Below are 20551 nucleotides of genomic sequence, written 5' to 3'. Positions count from 1 at the left end.
GATGGAGCTTAAGGATGAGGGATGTCGTGATTTTCTATTTTGTTTGTTGAACTGTTGAAATGTTTGGTGAAAAATCTTGTGAGGATTCTTGGATGGCATGAAGATAGCACACTAGCAATTCAGAGTTGTCCATGTTGGACGTGATGACTATAGGTGAGTGTAAACACTAAGTTCAGAATGTGGATTGAATGGAATTTTTAATGACTCCATATCTGTGATGTTTGTATTCAATACCAAAATAACTGGTCTGTGACCTCCAGAAGAAGAGAATCTGCATGAACACTGCAGGAAAACAGTCAAATGTTTTATATACTACTCACCTCTTGAACACTTCCAAGATGGAAAAAACATTATGTTACTAAAAGACTTTTGGATCAGCAGTGTAAGATGTAGCCATTAGATCCTGAATTTGGCCTCACAGGGTATTACATCAATACAGCTAACCTGGTAAAATAAGATGCTTTAAGTGAATTTCCTTCTGCAGAGAAACCTGTGTATTCAGTGATCATGGAAAAGTGATCATCATCTTAGTTCTTTATCATCATCAAGTTTTTTTTCTCCACCCCATGGTGCAAAACTGTCTTGTTTCTACTGTGTGTGCCAAGTAAAAGAAAAATCTTTTACTTAGGTAAAAGTGTCACGGTGAAGCTTCAGAGTAGTTGTATGAAGAGTTAATCTGTATTTTACAACATAGTAATTTGTGGAAAGTGAAGCTAGACTGTATTAAATTGGTAAAAGGTGTTGTCTGGTCTGAGTGTGAGATGCATATTGTAACCTCTGACTGTTGTGAGGGTAGTGAATGGCTTCGATTCATTAGCAGACAGATTAGCAAGTTACAGGCAGGGTTGCAGCTTCCTTTAGGAAACTGGAGTCTGCGGCTCAGACTGAGAGTGAGATGAGGTGAGTGCATGGACTGGCTGCAGGTTGTGTTAGCTCTCTTGTGGTGTGCTTTTGGGTAGTTCTCCTAAGATATGATTTCACATTTGGCTTTAGCCAAACAGCTGTTGCTGTAATGTTGAGCCTCATGCAAATGTATAATCCTGTCTGAAAAGTATCCCAGAAAAATAATTTGATTTCAAGTTGTGTGTGCATTAGGCTGACAGCTTGGTTCTGCAGGTATCTGAGGTTGTGGAAGGTGAAGATGGGGACCACGCATAACAGCAGAATGGACTCTAGAGCTGCCAAAATCGGCAGCTTCGTTACTAGCACAAGGGAACTCCACGTTTCGTGCTTGTGGAACACAGATGACATCTCCACTGGAAAAAAAAAAAAAAAAAAAGTGAACTTTGGCTGCAGAACATGAAGGGGCAAAAACATTAACACCAACTTTGGGAACAGACAAACCTGCATTTTATGCTTGGGTTGCTTGTAGTCAGCTCTCAGGACATTTAAATTAATAATACATTTACTGCATCAGTGGGATAGCATCAGGCCTGAAAGGCTATATCAGAGAACACTGATACATGACTCCAGTAGAAGTAAGTTTTGAAGGTACTGGTAAAAGACTTAAGGTGCATCATATATTGTGTCTCTACAAAAGCTAATCATTCTAAAAGGAGCAGACAGCAAGCACGGAGGTAACATTAGCTGAAGGTGCTACCAAATGGGGACTCATCTCAAAACTAATGGGGGTGAACAGTTTAAAGAATAATGTCTTTAAACAATTTCTTTGCCAGTCTTGGTGGTGGTATTGTCCTTGCCTCAGCATTTTTTGGTTGTGTGCTCTGAAGTTACTGACAGTTCAGGCATGTGCCTCTGAACTGCTGGTCACGTGTGCCAAATGAAAAACTGACCTTGAATTCAGCAGGAGGATTTGTCTGCTTATATTGTGGGGCAGAGGGTGAAACCTGAGGAGTGATGGATTATAGCTGAATGGCCTAATGAATGAATCCAGTCCACTAACTGCTTTGCAGGATATGGAGCCAGAAATCTGAATACACTGTGAATCTAAACTCTGGCTGCCTAGGCAAAGAGAAAACGGGATTAATGGAAAATTCAACTCTGATACCCTAGCAAACTTCCTTAGTACATTTGATGCAGTTGTGTTGTCTTTGGGAGAGTAAGTCATGACCTTTTTGATGGCTTGTTAGGTAATCTTACAAAAGGGAGGCTTTTTTGGAGTTCTCAAAAAATATTTTTAAGAACCCCCTTCCACAGCCTGCTTTGAATTACATGGTTTGTTATTAGTGTGTTTACTACAAAAGTGGATTCTGAATATTTAAAGTGATGGAGTCTCTTTTCTCTGAAGTTGTAAGGACAGTATTTTGGTTTAAATTGAAAAATAAGTTAGGCTTTTTTATTGAAGTGGATGTCTTCTGCAGACAGCTAGGAAGGTATATAGATATGTATATAGATGTGTGTGTGCAAAAAGTATTTTCCATGTGCTGTTTAATCACTTGGACATACCGTCTTGTACTTGAATTTGAACATTTCCGAAGATCTTTTTTACTTCTGGCAGACCACTCAAAGTAGCAGGATTTCATTTTACTCGTGTATGTCTAGAAATCCATGACCAGTCTTTGCCTGCAGATCAGTTATCACAGGAGAACAGTGAGTCTGGCACTCCTGGGGTCAACAGACTGATCATGGATGTGATGCACAGTTCTCCATGAGTGACAAAATCCTGATCCACTGGGAATTCCTGTTTTCTGTATGTATACAGATTATGTGGTGCTGGTGTTCAAGGGGTAGGCTCTTCAGAAGAGCTGAAGAGAAACTTCCTCTGGCTCAGAGAGTCCCTGAGCTGTGGGTAGGGGGAAGCTGGACAACTGTGTGGGGAGAAGTATCATCATTTACTTGCTCCTTTTCAGGAGGCTTTCCTTGTAGGATAGCAAGATATGGGACTAGGGGAACCTTTCGTCTGGGCCAGTAGGGTAGTCGTTACGTTCTTGTACGTGCTTAGAAAATCAACTGTTTTCAGTGTCGTTCTACCTAAAACTACAGAAGTCTGGGAATTCTTTACAAAGAGCTTCTGCACCAGACCAAAAACTTTAACTGCAGGGGTTTTTCAGGTATTATGCACATGGTCACCCAATGCCAGTGTCAGAGGTGTGCTTCAGCGTACCACTGGGCAGCAAGGGAGGCAAGGAACATACAGAGATGAAATTGCATAGCTTCAAGGTCTACTAGAAAATAAATTTGAGCAAAACCAAATATTTGTACCGTTGTTCTCAGAAGCACTGTCATGCAGGCTGCCCCAAAACTTTTTGATCCTCATTCCTGATGCAGCTTAACTGTGCTGCTATACTTTGTTGGCTTTGAAAATGGGGTGCAGCTGTTCAGTATCCAGTGTCAAAATACTGTATTGTTTCATCCTGCTTGATGGCCTTACTACAGAAAAGGAGGGTTAGTGGCAGCTGGAACCAATATGCCTCTAGTTTTTAAAACAGTTGGAAATTTTCCCCTTCATTTTGCAAGTTAAATAGTGGAATTCGAATCCATCATTCTCTGAGCAGATTGATTATGTAATTTGCTTATATTCCCTCTTTCACATGCATGTCAAATTTTGCTGGGTTTCTGTCTCCTTGTTTAATCTTTGTTGGTAAGAAAGGCACATTCTCTGTGGGAAGCTGGTGGCAGGGGGTGAAGAGAAGCAGAAAAGAAATCCAGCTCCTAGTGGTGAAATAAAAGCTTTCAGAGCAAGGAAACATACAGGAAAACTTTGAAAGGTAATTAATTAACCTCCTTACTTTGCACATAAAATGAGCATATAATCATTAAAATCAGTTTAAAATACTTCTTTCTAATTCAGCACTATTTACTGAAATGTAAATTATTGCTGAACAGAGCAGGATCATTAAGATCAACCCTAGCCATGTACATTAATCCATTTAAATGGTTTTTGCCGTGCTTTTTATCTTGTTGCCTTCAGAATTCACTCTGGTACCTGTTGTGCTATGGGAGCAGTGTTCGTTTATACAGAGAGAGCACAGTGCAGGCTGAAACTAGTCGAGTTTGGCTATTTGGACATGGAAGAGGGATCTGCAGAGGAGCCCTTACTCAGTGCCTCTGCATTCGGCAAGCTCAAAGCCTTTCCCAAGTCCAACGAGGTTGCTGTGGAAATACGCAGTTGGAGGCAGGCCAAAGTGTTGCTGCTGATCTAGTGTAAAAATCCTCCTGTGCAGGAGGAAAGAGCAGTCCAGCTCTAATACTCCACCATCTAGCTCTGCTTCTCCAAACACATAAACTTAACAGCTGTGGAGTTTCTCAGAAGCACTTAGTTTTTTAGGATTTTGTGAAATAGCATGGATTTCAGCTCTGCTTTTACACCAAGTCAGACTTCAAGAAATGTGGTTACCTAACTCCATTTTCCAGCAGCTTCTGAGGCTTTTATGTGAACAAAACCAGACTGTCTTGGTTTTTCCCCAGTCTGTGGGCTTGAGCATATGGTATAGTCATATACCTAGGCTTGCCAATAGGTTTTTTGTACAAGAGAACTAAAGACAGAAGAGGCAATTCCAGATGGTTATTAAGTTCTGCAAAACCCTGGCAGGTTCATTATATCTAAAATGCAAAGTTTTAAAAGACTGAGCAGAAATAAAATTTGTCTTAATTTGTCAAAATTGAGTAAGTTCAAATCCTGAAAAGGAAATAATGAGATTGAATCAAATACTGTTTCCATTTTATTCTGCCCCAGGAAAAGTCCTTGGGAGGGTAGGAAAAGGGAAGTTTTGAGTACCGTGTATTTGTGCTGTGTAAGGTAACATGTTTTATAAATTAGCAGAAATTACGAGAAGGCATCTTTAACTCCACATGAAAGGTAGCTGGATGGGGCTTTGCTTGTGTCTCACCCATGAATAAAAGTTTTGTATTCATCCAAGCTAGCCTTTCTTGAATGTTCCTAAAAGGAACTACTACTCCTGTGTCAGACTTGACCCACAAGTTAATAACACAGCAGGTAAAATATATACCTAATACAGTATACAAGGTATTCCTAATAAGTCAATGAAAAGAAGCAATTGTTGCACGTTTCAAGAGCAGTAATCAGAAAGGACTGGTGATTGATTTTTCTCTAAAGGCAAGATTAAATAGCACAATACAGCATTGTGAAACTTTCCTCTCTGATTTAGGGAGAAATTTGATCAAAATGACAAGCCAGCTCAGAATTTCCTATGGAAGTTCCATGGCACAGAGCTGGGAAGTTGTATTTCAAATACACAGAAATGCTTTAATATGATTTTTGTATTGTTTCTCTGTAGTAAGTATTTTGTATTTCCATGAGGAAAGTGTAAGTTATATTTGTAGCAATCCAAACTACCTTTGATGTTTCCATTTTCCAAGCTCAATGAAATTGCACTGTTTCATCACTCCCTTAAAATCTGAAATAGTAGACTAGGTTTAATGTAGAGTTCATGGAGGGGCATCTGCATGCATATATATTAGTATTTATATTTTATGTGTGTATGTACCTATATTACTTGCTAGAAACTGATTTTGGGGCATTTTAGATCTCATATGTGATTCCTTTATGGGAGTGACTTTTATCTTGATGCTGATGCCACCTGAAATAAAGGCACTGGATTACAGAGTCAGTGGGGCTGAAAATCGCCACCAGGTAGCCAAGAAGCCATCAGCATTTTCTGCTTCGTTGGGGCTTGTGCCTTGTACAGCTGGAAACTTGTTACCCAGCTGTCAGGACTGCCTGGTTAAGCTTTCAAACCAGGGAGTTGCAGTACAGGTCCTTAACTCTGCCCTGGTGCATACATATATATGTATATATTCACAGAAAGAATTGTCTTCCAAATAAGAGACAACGCATATTCTCTACAGTTTTAGGTAGAAAATTAGCTTTTTAATGGTGCTTTGTCCGCCTAGGTAGTCTATATACACCGCATACGTAGTCTGTGAACCTGTCTACTTTGTACCAAATGTATTGAATGCATGCAAGTCCCAACATATGAAAACTATATAAAATAATATTTTGACAACATTCTCCAGCATAAACAGGATTTTAAACTAACAACTAAAATACCCGCAGAGATGAGTATGTCTGTTGGCCTGTCACGATAGCTTGTAAAAGGGCTATGATTGATCTGTGCTCAGTTTTAGATAAAAAACAGGTGTTTGAATCTGCTGAAAAGTGGGAGCTTTGGAATGAGTTTTATGGGAGCAAACAGCATGACAGCGTGTGCTTGAAATAGTTGGAAGCAGCATGTAATGGTCACATCATACTGCTTCACCCTGCGTTGCCTGCTGCGCACCTTTTTAGATGTGTCCATGTCTTTTTTTTCTGCATTTGCCTCACTGGTGGGTGTGTGCCATAAGACTGGATTTAAGCTTCTTGCCAGCCAGTCCATAGTTTTGGAGTACTCGGTAGCCAATATTATTCCTAACTAAACAGCATTGCTAATGAAATAATACACATTATGAATTTGGTGCTGGATCCTGTTGCTTCAGAAGTCACTGGCCATTCTTTTCACTGGATAAATGACAGTCGCCAGCAGCGTTGGCCAGGGTAACTAAAAACATGGGGATAACGGAAGTCGTGCTGGCAGTATCATGATTGCTTTCAGAGGAAGACTGAAAAAACCCAAGCCAACAAAACAAGTACAGACAACTGCAGATAGTGGAATTACTTTCATGAGGCTTAGGTAGCCCCTGGTGGTTGCTACAAGTTAGATACTCTGAGATGTTTTTTATTAAGGTGACTACAGATGTGAGCACACTGAGTTTACCCTGGCAGAACATGCAGCAGAATTTCAAGTGCTGAACCCAGAATTTTTTAATGAAGTTTGGTGGTTGGTACATTATTTATGAAGAGCAAGAGGTGCCAAGCTGGCTTTGGGATATGTCAGCCATTTGTTCTTCTGCCATAGACAGTGTAAGAGCTTGAGGCCTCGGGAACTTAATTTAGCTGATAATAGCACCACTTTTATTTATAATTTAATCTGAAGGTTCCTGCCTAGGGTAAAAGTAGTAGACAGTTGTGAATATAATAGCTTCAGACACAGGGTCTGGCTGCATCTCCTCAGCTTGTGGAGCCTTCCCTCACCTCTGTGCTTGACTGTTCATTGTGGCCCTTCTACTCTCCCATCACAAGAGTTCATATCACTGCTTGGTGTACTAGATTTGGGGTTGAATCCTGCTGAAAGTATCTGCAAAAAGTGCCTGCATGGGTGGGATTTTTAAGCAGAACCAGTTCACTCAATAATGACATTTAAAAGAAAATGTGTATGAAATACAATACAGAGGTGGGACTTGGGTGAGGTACTTTTGCTGATCCGGAAATTTGTTAAAACTCTGCAAGCAGTAGGCCTACAGTTTTAGGCATTGTGGAGAAAATGATCTATTTATTTATTTATTACTGTCTAATAGTAGAACTTGGTCCTCACTTACGGTAACTGTCACACTCAGGTATGCAAAGCCTAGTGGAGGGCTGTCATTGCCCATCACCGGCTCTGGCAGTTTTGCCTTCAGCCACAGCCGTGAAGCCATGCGGCAGTAGCATCGCAAAGTTGTTAGGAAGGTTGGAGATCTGACCTGATCCAGTGTGACTGGGACTTCAGGGTGGAAGCAGGGCTGTTTTAGTGTACATCAAATGTTAAGGGGATACTGCTGCCTTTTGGGTTTTTTGGTCAGTGTAGAAAAGTCACACCATATTAACCTTAACAATTGAGGCCGGGCATGTTTCCTGAAGGTCACAATAAAGAAAGTTTGTGCGATAACAAATCTATATGCTAAGACTTCTAATCCATTTCAGCTTCCACTTCAGGGGAGCCTGGGTACATATATATCTCAGGTCTCAACATTACATTCAGGGAATCCTGTCATTTCCATAGGTGCCTGCATCCACTCTAAGAACTTGTGTGTAGTGCGGTGCCTTGCTGACTGAGAAAGCCTTGTGCATCTGTGTGAGGTGCCTGAATGCTTCACAAGGACTTCTTAGCTTTGAATCACCTGTTGTTAGAGTAATGTCACAAGCTTTTAGGCAATACGAGATCACTAGATCAATAGGATTAAAATGTTTGTATGGCTACTTTTAAAAACAAAACACTGAAACTCTCTAGTCTTGTATACATACATACAGCAAGTTTCTAGCTTTTTTTTTTTTCTTGAGAAAAAGCAAAGTCTCTGCCTCTGTAAGGAAACACCTTGCATTTAATATTCTTTCTGCATTGTCCTAAACCTGCAACTCGCGTACCTGTGCCTCTAGGGTCAAGGTGGGTTTTGCATCACACTTCCTCATGTCCTCTCTGTGGTCCCGCAGGCAAAACCACAGAGTGCCCCATGGTGTGTACCCTCTATATCCTCTCCCTCGAGCAGAAGAACAGTTACTCTTAATAGCTGCAATATTGGTTGGTACAGGTGGGGGCCAGAATTATGATTTTCTGCTGCCATCACAGGGATATTTCTTGGCCAGACATGCTAGAGGCACGTGTATCCATTTGTCCTTTATAGTGATAAGTTTGGACATTTGTCAATGTTAGAAAAAGCACTGAAGGTGGGCTACCAATTTGCCCAAGTGACTACCACTGTTAGTGGTATTTGACAAGTATTTGCAAGGTTGTTATCCTATTAACATGTCTGCTCGTGACTCTTAATGTAAAAGTTTCATTGACATATTGCAGTGGATACAAACACACTAAGAGAAAACAAGAACTATGTCCTTCTGGTGTTAGACATGACACTTAAATTGGAATATCTCTTGAAGAAATAGAAATTAATCCTTTTCTGTCTAGTCTGCCCTAACCTGCTATCTTGATGTGTTCTGGGGGCAAGGAAAGCTGAATTGTCAGGAAAGAATGACATTTTCTGGTTTTGAAATTTTCTTGTTATTGTTAAACTTTCTGGTCTTCTAGCCTTTGTTCCTATAAAGCTTTACAGCTGACATTTCAGTTTGGCCATTACCACAACGTTGTGAGAATTACTTACTTTCCAGCATTTGTCCACAGTTTCTTGCAACTTCATCCTAGGGTGCTTGGCTTTGGGGACTTGGGGTTATTTTCCTCATGAATGAATTTTCAGTCATGGAGCCACAAAATTTAATCTTCTGGCAGGAATGGGTTCACATCTCTCTGTTTCTGTCTGACAAATCTTCTTCAAATAACCTTTGGTTTATTTTCTTCAGACATTTTTAAATCTGTTGCTTCTCTTAAGCTGAAGTGATTCTTAAATCTTTGAGCTCCAAAGCTTAATATTCATCTCTTGTGTAAATGTTAAATTGGTTTAGGTTCTATATTTGTCCATGAATTTAAGTCTTAAAACTTCAACTTCGCCCACGGTTCTTCCTGCTTCAGAAAGCTGCGCACGGAGCCTCTGACACTTATTTTGTCACTTCCCCGCTCTCTTCCCTGTATCCCTGCCAGTGCCCAGGCCAGCTGTTCACCACTTCTGCTCATTCTTTAATCTACTGCAAAGTAAGGTCACCATTCCCTTTCTTCTCACCTGCCTCAGCTTCATGCTTTTTGCTGCTCAGCAACTTCAGGTTGGATGCACAAGCCAACAGCACAAGCAGAGTTGGTGGGGGGAGGATTTCCAGAATCCATCGTAAACACTGAGTTAAAAACGAGTGTCTTAGCTGAATGCTAGAGAACACTTCCCTGTTTTGGCACTGTATTATTGTACGGTGTAGGAAAGTACATAGAAATACGCATTTCTTAGTCTTCACTGCTCTATTATCAGTCTGTGTATATTTTCATGTTCTCTTCAGCTACAGACCTTTCCTTTGTTTGGATTCAGTAATATGCCTTAAAACATATATTTAATAGGTTTTACTAATTTAAAATCACCTGCAATATGTACATAGACTAAAACTTTTGTAAGATCTGGCACCCAAGCTGAGAAGAACCAAGTAGGTGGCTCTTTTTTCTTACTTTTCAGTCAGTTGTGTATTCTGGATGTGTACCTTCTGTACCTCAGCTGAGTGGTTCCTTTCCTCTTTCTTTTCTCCCTGGTGGCATAGCAGTAGTGACAGGACAGGAGCTTTTTCTGGGATTTTTTTATTTTGTTGGTTGGTTGTTTTTTTTAAATTTTGTACTGAAGTCTGACGGTTATTCCTTGACTTAGAGTAGTGCTTTGACATGGTCTTCTGTGCAGCTGTTGGGCAGGTTACTTTCTGATTTGAATCTGAATGTGTATGTTCAGTTTACTGATGAAAAAAATTTACCAGTTACAATCTTTTTTGTTTAACTGTAGTTGACAGACGTTGATGCTGGTTGAGTATTCAGCATAGTAGAGCGTATGTGGGGAATCTTTGAAATGCTTCCAATGGAGTCCATGTTTCAGGGGATCTTCTGGGAGGGATTTGCCTGGTGGTGGTGAAGGTTGCAAAACTGGGATCTTGGATCATGGGGGTTTCCTGAGTTCAGGGAGAGGAGAAGTAGATGGAGTGAATGGAAGGAAAGCCCAAAAGAACTTGATGTTGGGTACCCATTAACTAGCATGCTAAGGTGGCACTTGCTGTCTTGTTGGGTCAATAGTGTAGCAGTTAGACAAGAAAATGCAACAACCAAACTTCCCCTTATGGTCAGGGAGGAAATCTGAATACCCTCCCCAGGGACCTTATCTACTACCTACAGCTACTGTTATACGGTGCATCCTGCTGAATGGGTTGAGTGAGTGGATGCTCCTTACAGTTGTCAGACCTGCCTTCAGAAGATAGCTGCAGGCATTGGCTGACCAAGTGCTTTTTGTTTGGGATACATCTCCAGTACAAGGAACTAAAACATGTGTTATTCTAAACTGATTTTTTTCCCTATTTCTTCCCTGCAGCCTCGTCACGTATTCAACATGCTGAAGAAGTACGTGCGTGCTGAGCAGAAAGACAGACAGCATACTCTCAAACACTTCGAACATGTCCGCATGGTAGACCCAAAGAAAGCTGCCCAAATCAGATCTCAGGTAATCTCCACTGAGGGCTAATGGGGTCATGTTTGTTCATAACCATTGTGAAGTTTCTGACAATCTATTTCTTTAAAAAATACCTGACTCCTTTCTGTGGACAGCTTTACGTGCAATATAAAATAATCTGCTTTCCAACCAAAGATGTAGTGATGTAGGAGTAGGGTGGGTATAATTTATCTTCTGAGAAGAACTGAAAACCTTGTTTTCTGTCTGTCCAGTCAGTGAGTCAGTCATGGGCGTTTCCTGAGGAGCCCTCCACAGCATTAATGCCCAGAACCTTTATTAGTGCTTTGGTAAATAATACCCCTGGAAAAATGTCAGTAATAGATTTAGCAACCACACATGGTTGTGCTTCCCTCAGCTGAAGTGGCAGAACCAGAAGTGGTGTAGCCATCTGACTGAAATCAACCTTTCTATAGTCATTGCAGAGGTACTTATAGTGTCTATAAATGTGATTACTGCGATGCACTTGAGTTTAACATGTTTTTTTTAAAATAGGCACTGTAGTTCATGGTATTTTAACTGCTGAATGTTACTGCAGTCCTCAATGTTGTATGTTTTGGAACAGCTTTTATGTTGCCTTCATAAATCATGGAGGGTGAGAAAGGGGGAAAAAAAAAAAGATTGAAGAAGTAGCTGGCTTTCAAAACAGCAATTAAAATTGTAGGCACAAAGAATAAACTGTAAAAAAAGTGTGCTGTAATCTGCAGAATCTGCTGCTGTTCCCTCTGCAGGATGCAATGGGAAGCATTGTTCCAGTCACGGTTTTGGAACTGACTGGCATTGCTAAAAGCCAAATCAAAACCATATACCTCCTTGAATGGCACAATTTGCATATGAGGCTTCTCATCTATTCCAGCCAGACTTCTACAGTGAGATCATGCTGTCTTGAAATTGCTGGAGTTAGAAATGCACACTTGTAACAGTCCTCTGCAGTGATGGTTGTCTTTCTCTTGTCTTAAACATAAAAGCATGTCCTTTTGCATCTAACATGTCTTTTTAGTTTCTAAAACACTGGTTTATTTAATACCAAAAAACAGTGAAATTTTGCAGACTACAGATTGTGTGGCAGCACAGGTGAGGAATGGAAACTGACATTTAAATATAAGAAGTGCAGTGTATTGCTTAGTATATCATCATAGGAATGAGTTTCTATAGTATCTTTGCTTCTTGAATTGGTCAGAAGGCTGGGGGAATGTAGTTTGGAGGATCTGTTCATGAAAATTTTTTTTTAGTGAAAAGTGGAAAACAAAATATTTTGTTCAAAAGCATAAATGCTATAGTTGGGTTTGAAGAAATCATACCGTAGTTTCATTAAAATTGCTATCTGCAAGTCATTTGCCCTGTCAGTCTTCTAACCTCAGTTTCACTTTCTACTGAAGAGAGGTGATACTTGTGGAGAGTACCCTGGGGGAGCATACCATGGGATGTTGTGACTCAACCCGTAGCAGTGTGCAGGAACCTCAGGCAGTAGAGTTGCGATCACATGAGATAATGCAGTAATGCTTCTGGGTGGAAGTATTTTTGTTTCCAGCTGAAAATGCTTGCAAATGTTTTTACCAAGAAAATTGAACCTTTTTTTCAGAGATGTTTCTTTTTGCAATATTAGGGTAAAGAAAAAAAAAAAACAAACAGCTGAAACATTGTGGTGCAGCAATCATTGCGCCTCACTTGGTTTGCATGTTATGTGAAAACTTACGGATATGGGCAAATGTAAATGGTGTTGAAGGGTAAATGAGGCTGTGGATTTCTGCCATAACAGCTGCTTGTGTACATTCTCTGCCTCACAGCAAATGTAAACCCCTACTTTACATTACTGCATTCCCTTAGGATTTCAGGTAGTTGCCATGGAAGAGCATCTAGAGCACTATTTTTGTAGCAGCTATAGGGGAGAGGTAAATTTTGCAATGGATTTGACAGTTTCAATACCTAGAGCATACTGAAATCTTATACCTAGCACAAGTGAAAACTGTCTTGCTCTCTATAACCTATAAAATTTGTGATAATGTCAAATTAACAGTAGTATTCCCCTCCTTAAATTACTTTTATTTCCTTAGGTTATGACACATCTACGTGTGATATATGAACGCATGAACCAGTCTCTCTCCTTCCTCTACAATGTGCCTGCTGTGGCAGAGGAGATCCAGGATGAAGTTGGTAGGCAAACTGCTAATGCAGAAAAAGGGAAATATTTCTGTGATGAGAAATGACCACCAAAAGCTAAAATACAGCATCTTCTGCTATTGGTATACTGTCCCAGCTGAAAAATAGGAGAGTAAACTTGCCAACGTTCTTAAATTATAATGAATACTTGGAAGGCAAATCCTGTATAACCCGTGCACTGTCATCATCATATTGTTGTAAATGTCTTCCATGAAATAGGTTAATTTACACTTGCAGCCTCCATGCTGCAGGGATCCAGCTATTGACAATGAGATTTAGCAAATCCTTCCTGGGTTTGGATATTTAATTTACGTGGTAAGTATTTACAGTATCTGATGTAGACATTTTGGAAATCTCCCAGCTAAAAAATTAGTTACAGACCCAAGCATCTGAGAAGAGTGTAAGTATCAACTGGAAGTCGCTAAGTGCAGCTTGGCAGTATCTTAGTGGTCACGCATTTACTTCTTCATTAGTTGGTCAAATGGATATCTCCTCTGCCCATGTTTTTTTCCAGCGCACAGGCTGGGCTGCGGACCAGTCAGGTAGCAGCAGTCCCATGTTTCCATCTTCCTTGAGTGCTGTCACAGCAGATAGCTGTGAGGGAAAATGGTCTTTCTTCCTGTTCACGTTCCTGCCCTTGGCTGTGTCATTACTGCAACAGAGGGATCTCCATCACAGCACTCAGACTCTGCTGCTGTTGCAGCAAGGCAACTTCAGTTAGCCTATATTAATTTCAGATATAGCCACAGCACTGGACATCATGTTGATAATGTGCTGCTTCAAGAAAAATAATACATGGTTGAATGCAGAGGCCGGAGATGGGATGGTCATTGTCTTTGGAACAGCTAAACAAGCTGTTGCAAGATGTAATGCTCTGCCAAATGGCAGTTAATGGATTAGTTTCACAAATAACCAGCTTCAGCTGACTAAATAAATTATTGATTTCTTTAAAACACAAGGGACGGAGGCGTGCCATTGTGGTAAGGATTAGGATGCATTTAGGACACAGGGAGAAGATGGACAGGGAGTAGTGGTGGATTCATTTGCCCAAAGCACTGGTTAGGAAGGAGATGTGTTTCTACTTGTGAGGTAGCTTTGAGAGGGCTGGGGATGAGATCAGGAAGGTGGGGAAGGGGTTGGGAGGAAACAGAAAGACAGCCGAGTTAGTAATTATCCTTCACCATGTGTTTCTATGTCCCACAATTATAAGGTACAATCAACAATCTCAGTCTGTAGTTGTAGACAGCCGGTGGGGCGGGGGGGGGGGAACCACCTCTATTGGTCGTTTGAAAGCATATCATTTCTGTAGCAAAGGAGATGCTGATACTGCTAGGTCTTCAAAATACTCAGTTTGTTTTCTTTCTGCGCTGCTATCATTCCCTTGGGTTTCTTGCTTGAAGTTTAGATTTCTTCTGTTCTTGGTAATGTTAATGCTTGTTGGTGAGGACGTTCTTCTAAATTGTCTTCTCCCTCCTAAATACTGAAATGGAATGGGAATTTCAGAGGCTGTGCAGTGATATGGGAGCAAAAGTCTATTAACTACTAAGTGGTTTAAAAAAATCTGACTCTCAGAATCTCAAATGTAATACTAATTTTTAGGGGAAAAAAGAGCTTACAATTAGTAGGATATTATTTTTTAATACAATGAGAAAAGCTAAGGTATCTCAAAGAAAAAAATCTATCACAGTCTCTTGAGTACTTTTTCGGTACCTTGATTTTTTTTTTGTGGGTTTGGGTATACTAAAAACCCTTCAAAGCATTACGGAGTTTAAAGCAATGAAAAGTAAGTTATCACACTGGGGGTTACCAGGCAGTAAAAATTAAAGAAAGTACTATCAGATCTGGGTTGTACTAGATAAAACAGTTTTCAGTAATGAGAAGAAAGCCTATTCTCTTTCAGTATCAACATTCTTCTTGTTGATAAAATTGGCTGTATACTTGGTTTCACATATTGGTTTTAATGAAAGTTTGTTGAGATCATTCCCATCTGTTAAAGGAGACAGTATTCTTCTAGCTTTGGGCACTGATCAGTCTGTTTCAAATTCCGTTCTGAAATTATTGAATTTTTCAGTCTCTGTACTCTTCCTAAATCCATGGAAAAGGAAACCTGTTACAGCTGCAGAATCTCTGGAGAAGTAAAATACTAATAAAATTGCACCTTGTTACATTCCCAAGGAATATTACAACTCTCATTAAGAAGAAAAATGTTTCATTAAATACCTTTTGTTAGAACCATTGACTTAGAAAAGTCAGTCGGTGAAAAAGTTGAAAAATAACCTAGGTAAGAACATCTTGCACACATAGTGTCTGAATAATGGATTGCATATAAGGAAGCATAGTTGAAAATAGTTCTTCTCTTAGGCTGGGGGTGCAAGTTAGATGGCTAATGTTTTAGTTTAGGTTTTTTATTCATTATACTTTTGGTTTCTAGTTCCACACTTTACTGTAGAGTTCTTCATGAACAGTTTTCACCTCGAGGAATGAATAATCTTCACTTTAGAAGACACAGCTCTGACAAAGGTAGTGTTTCCCTAAATTGAACAAGTAGTTCTGTGAGCAGCAAAATAAATGAGATCTGGTTTCCTGTGAATTTGTACCATGGATTTAATTCCTCTTATATCTAATAAGGTGCTGGGTTTTATTAGATTTTCTCATTGCTAGAAATATTATGCCCTATTTTGCACAGTTTCTCCATTATTAGCTGTTGACAGATTTGAATTTCAGGTCTTGGGATTTAATTAGTTTTTACAAACTAAACTAGAAATACATTAAAATTTCCCTTATGTCTTTCTGACAGTCCACTACCAAAGGTTCATCTGTGTGAAGCAGGTGGTATTCTGTTATTGGAAAGTATATCTGCCTGAAGATAAGGTGCACACTTGTAATTTCTGTCTGTTATTTTTGAAGTCTTTATGCTGAGCAATGAATTTGAATTATATGAAATAGAATCTAGAGTTATTCCTGGGGCATAGCAGCTGCATAGGGAATGTTTTCTTCAAAAATCTGAAGATTTTTTTTTTAATTAACACTTGGTGATCAGATGAATCACAATCCAGCAGTTGGACATTTGAAGTTCCTTTAAAATAAAGGATATGTTTGAAGTTCCTACCTCAAAAGGCAGGCTTACAGCTGTAGTTGTAAAATGCAGAATCCAAATATGAAATCCAGCTTCTACGCTAAAAGCAGCCTTTTAAAATTTCTGGTTATTTTCAGAACTCCAGCAGAGCTGGTGGCAGGAAGTTAGGGTCAAATTTAAGAGAGTTGTAGTCCTTATCTGCAGTTGATGTCCACCGGCTTAAACAGAAGATGTCTTGATTTGAGTATATGGATATGTAGGAAGACCCACAGCACTCCCAAGGAGAGAAAGCAGCACTTAAATGAAGTGAGGATTTTTTTTGCTAAGCATTTGACCAATGTGTAACGTGCAGATGCCCCATCAAGGTGACAGGCGCATATTGTAGCAGCAAATTACAGATGTGTAAGGAAGAATACTGCTGGCTGTCTTTTGCTCATGTTGGGGCAGCGTAAAAAGGATCAGCATATGAGTTGCAGAAAGAGGACTGTCTGACCATGACTGTTATGACAAAGCTTGGAAAGCATAAGCAGGTCATTTGTGTAGGAGACCGTTTGGCATTCTGGCTGCAAATGATTTCTCAAGGGGCAGTGATGCAAATGTGCTATAAACCAGGTCACTCTTGGCAGCTGATGTAGTTCTTGGTATTAAGTGGTGTTTCTCATGGGCAGGACTATGCCCCATGAATAGGAGAGCGGCACAAAAAAAAATCTGAGAAGAGGTATTTATTTGCCCACTGTAGGTGAGCAGATTATTTGGTTACCTTGGTATTTGTTCGCACCTTTTCCCTCTGATAAATCTCACATACTATTTAATATGTACAAAAGCTCAGAGAGAGCAATGGCAGGTTTTAAGAGAAATCAGCAGCTCCTTTGAGAACATCCTGCTTTAAATCCTAATTTGATTAGACTGCTTATCGATGTATGTAAAAGGCAATTTATTGCTAGGAGTGGCACAGCAGGCACAGCTTCTGAATTAGAAACTACGTCAGAGCTTTGTGCATCAGTCAAATGGGCAGGCGGTGAGCTGAATTTTTAATTCTGTCTTTGCTGCTCTGTTTCTAAACTGATGTCCTCAGTAGCCCACCACTGATGAAATATTCAGCACCGCCTACCGCAGCAGTATTGTAACTAAACTCTGAAACGTTCGGTTATGAGCAATAAGTAAGAGAATATGATTTTATCTGTCCCTTGACAAATAAAATCAGGCTATTGTTATTTTGTTATTCTGTTCCACTGTGCCTATCCCGTTCTTCTGCAGCATGTTCTGGTTGCCACACTCACATTATATAGCTGGGAGAGAGAATAAACACAAGCACACCCCAAGATCACTGCTTGTGTTCAAATGCATACGATGTGCTGTGGGTCATCTGCTGTTTCAGGTATTTGTGTGCTCCAGCCTAGCATGACAAAATTTGAGCAAGAGAGATTTGCTTCTTGACTTCTGGTTCACACCTTCCTGTGAAGATTTTTTGAAGTATTTTTAGAAAAAAACTGTAAATATAGGACAAACTGCAGACTAAAGATATCTGAAGACTTGCTTTCTTTTAACCCTTCCTCTTTAACCATTAGGTCCCTATACTCGTCGGTCTGCATCTGTAGAGGGCAAAGTTCGCACTACCTCAGCTAGTTGTGGTCGTTCAGCATTTATAAGACTAATTGTTGATTTTTTGTTTCTACCTGCTAGTTTTGACCTGTAGTCAATCCATAGCCTTGCTGCATTTCTTGACATGAGTTGAATTAGGGTGCTGTACTCCATTCATTCTGTGGTATCCTTCTTAAGTTTTGAGGGTGTTCGCTGCTTGCCACAGGCTGACAGTCGAAAACGACAACCATTGTGTTTTGGGGGTTTTGCAAAAGCAAATTCTGTGTCTGTCCTGTTTGGTGCCATTTCTTTTGTGATTGTTTTCCTCATCCTCTCTCTTAAAGTGTTATGTTTTGAATATGTAATTAGTAATGTCTTTCAGATTGCAATGGGACTTCTCAGTGTCTTGTTTTTCTGTAACTCTTCGTTGTACTTTCTGTCTTAAGATTGAGCTGAAGGGAAGAACTCTACCTTCAAAACAATATTTAAAATCATGAAGCGATGCTTAGGGTTTCTGTACTTTTATTTGAAGTTGTGTTGCCGTATTGACTTATCAGAATAATAAAGGGAAGTTGGCATACATTAAATGTGTCAATAGCTTGTTAAAAGGATGTTTTAAGGTTACCAAGGGTATTGGAATGGGATCGTACAAAATGGTATAGTTCATATCAAGAACACTAATTACCGTATGACTCAATTTCAGTACATTACACTAGAAAATTCTTGAAATTGCTTGTTGTTCATGGAGGTGGCAGTTCTAGTCCGCTTCATGGGGAGCAGTTCTAGTCTTCCTCTTAGACTAGAGGCAAAAGTACTGTTAGCAGTTGCTTGATGCAATTAGCGTCTTGTATCAGAGTGGTTAGAATGCCTTAATTTTCTTTTTTTCCTGTTAAAAGAAAACAGGAATGTTGAAGCATGGGTAAATGAATAAGCACTCAAGGATTTATCTCTACTGGAACAGACCAAGTTCAGTGGGCTGACACAGAGAAAGATGAGGAGTTGTTACAAGTGTTGCTCATCCTTAGGACAGCTGGGTATTGCACCAGTTGACAAATCTGCTTAATCCAGTCAAATGTAAATCCTCCTGGGTCTGTCTACAGTAGCATTTTAGCTCACATAGGAGTACACTTTGGTAACAAATGTCTCGGTCATCCCTATACACTGTGTTGTTCCACTTCACAACTTGCTAGTGTAAGCATGGGCTCTGACTGTTCTTGAGAACAGGCACTGGAGAGGTCCACTTGCTTGTTAAATACAGGCACTTTCTAGCAGTAGATGTAGGTGCAGATAAGCATGCTGAGGACTGGGAAACTGAAGATGTTCTTTCTGAAGAAAAGCGGTTCCTCTCTAGTTTTGGTTGTCTGTACTTTGCAGTTAGTATTTCTTTTTGTCTTTTTAAAGGAGTCAAGTGGAGTTGAACTTTTTACCCAGGGTAAAATAGACAGTCACAAATCCAGTGTGCAGCTGCAGTATATAAAAAGTTATAAAAATCTGTAGCTAGGGAAGGTTGGACAATTCCTGTTATGTTTAATACTTTCTGCCATTCTGGAGGTCAATGGAATTGTTGTTTCTAAATTGCCCCAGGCACTGGGCTAGTACTTGAGAGGGAGTGTCTTCAATTTTGGACACAAGGGAATGTCATCTTTGCCAAACTGTAAGTGTTGAATTTCTACCCTCGTTTCTTTAAAACCAGCACATTTTTCCATGGCAGCAATTCTTCCACTCAGATTTGATGTGTATATCTACACTGTACAGAAATTTCTCAGTAAACTTTAAACAGATTCTCTGGAAGTAGTACAATTATGTGCAGGTCTTACCATAAGGTACTGTAAAACCTACCTTCTAGTTTTCAGGAGACCGTTTGGTGTGTCTGTGCTGTATCATACAGGCTTACCATTCCTCCTGTTCTGCTCTGCCCTTTTTGCCCGTAAGGATAATGCAACTGGAACAAGCAGTGGAAAGCAACCTTCGTAGAATGTGTATTTGCACGGGTACCCTGAAGTGACTTCCAGCACTAACTATGCCTGTGCTTTCTCCCCATACTTGACTTGACATATTTGTGCATATCCAGTAATCTTAGCTTTCCAAAGAAAAATCTGAATTTTCTGTGAAGTGGTTATTTACCTTTAATCTTGTCCCTTGAAGCCCTGTAGCATTCAGTTGAATAGGTGATTTGTTAGAACTCTAGCAGAAAATATATTGTTCGGTCAGTGGTTAAAAATAGCAGAGAGCGCTCCCACAAAAGCAAATTAATTCTGTGTTAAGCTTTACACAGTAGCTTTTAGATAGATTTTGTATGCTTAAATACTGACATGATATGGCCCAGGTGGACTGCCTGATAAGCAATTAAGACCTCTTCCACCCAAGGACATTGGTTTTAAAGTATTTGGCTAGTTCAGAGAGAGAGAGAGACTGACTTCAGCTTTTTTCTTTTCTTTTCTTTTCTTTTTCAGGTAGTCTTTTTTTAATCATCACACGCTTATGGTCTTTAGTAAGTCACCAGTTTTGCCACTTTGTTACCTCTATAAAATATTTTTATAATTATTTAAATGCCATAAATAGCTCAATGAGATACTACTGAGCTATTTGTTGGAGCAAGGTGATATATTCTGTTTATGTGGGGAATCAACCCAGGTCACAGAATCACAGAATGACTGAGGTTGGAAGGGACCTCTGGAGGTCATCTGGTCCAAGCCCCCTGCTCAAGCAGGGCCACCCAGAGCCAGTTGCCAGTGTTCACTCACCCTCACAGTAAAAGAGTGTTTCCTGATGTTCAGAGGGAACCTCCTGTGTTTCCGTTTGTGCCCATTGCCTCTGGTCCTGTCACTGGGCACCACTGAAAAGAGCCTGGCTGCGTCCTCTTTGCATCCTCCCTTTGGGTATTTATAG

The 20551-nt window shown here is 40.0% G+C and overlaps 1 protein-coding gene across 5 annotated transcripts in view; it reads left to right on the top strand.

Moving 5' to 3' along the window:
• APP (amyloid beta precursor protein) overlaps positions 1–20551 on the top strand; it is a 238368-nt gene that overhangs the window by 173154 nt on the left and 44663 nt on the right. For all 5 annotated transcript variants that reach the window (XM_049835163.1, XM_049835161.1, XM_049835159.1 and 2 more), the window contains 2 exons: positions 10711–10839; positions 12900–12999. In XM_049835163.1, coding sequence (XP_049691120.1) covers positions 10711–10839; positions 12900–12999 — 229 coding nt within the window. The remainder of the gene's footprint in view (positions 1–10710; positions 10840–12899; positions 13000–20551) is intronic.

The sequence above is a fragment of the Accipiter gentilis genome, chromosome 32 (genome assembly GCF_929443795.1).
Source record: "Accipiter gentilis chromosome 32, bAccGen1.1, whole genome shotgun sequence".
NCBI lineage: Eukaryota > Metazoa > Chordata > Aves > Accipitriformes > Accipitridae > Astur > Astur gentilis.
This window is presented reverse-complemented; position numbering and strand designations above follow the sequence as displayed.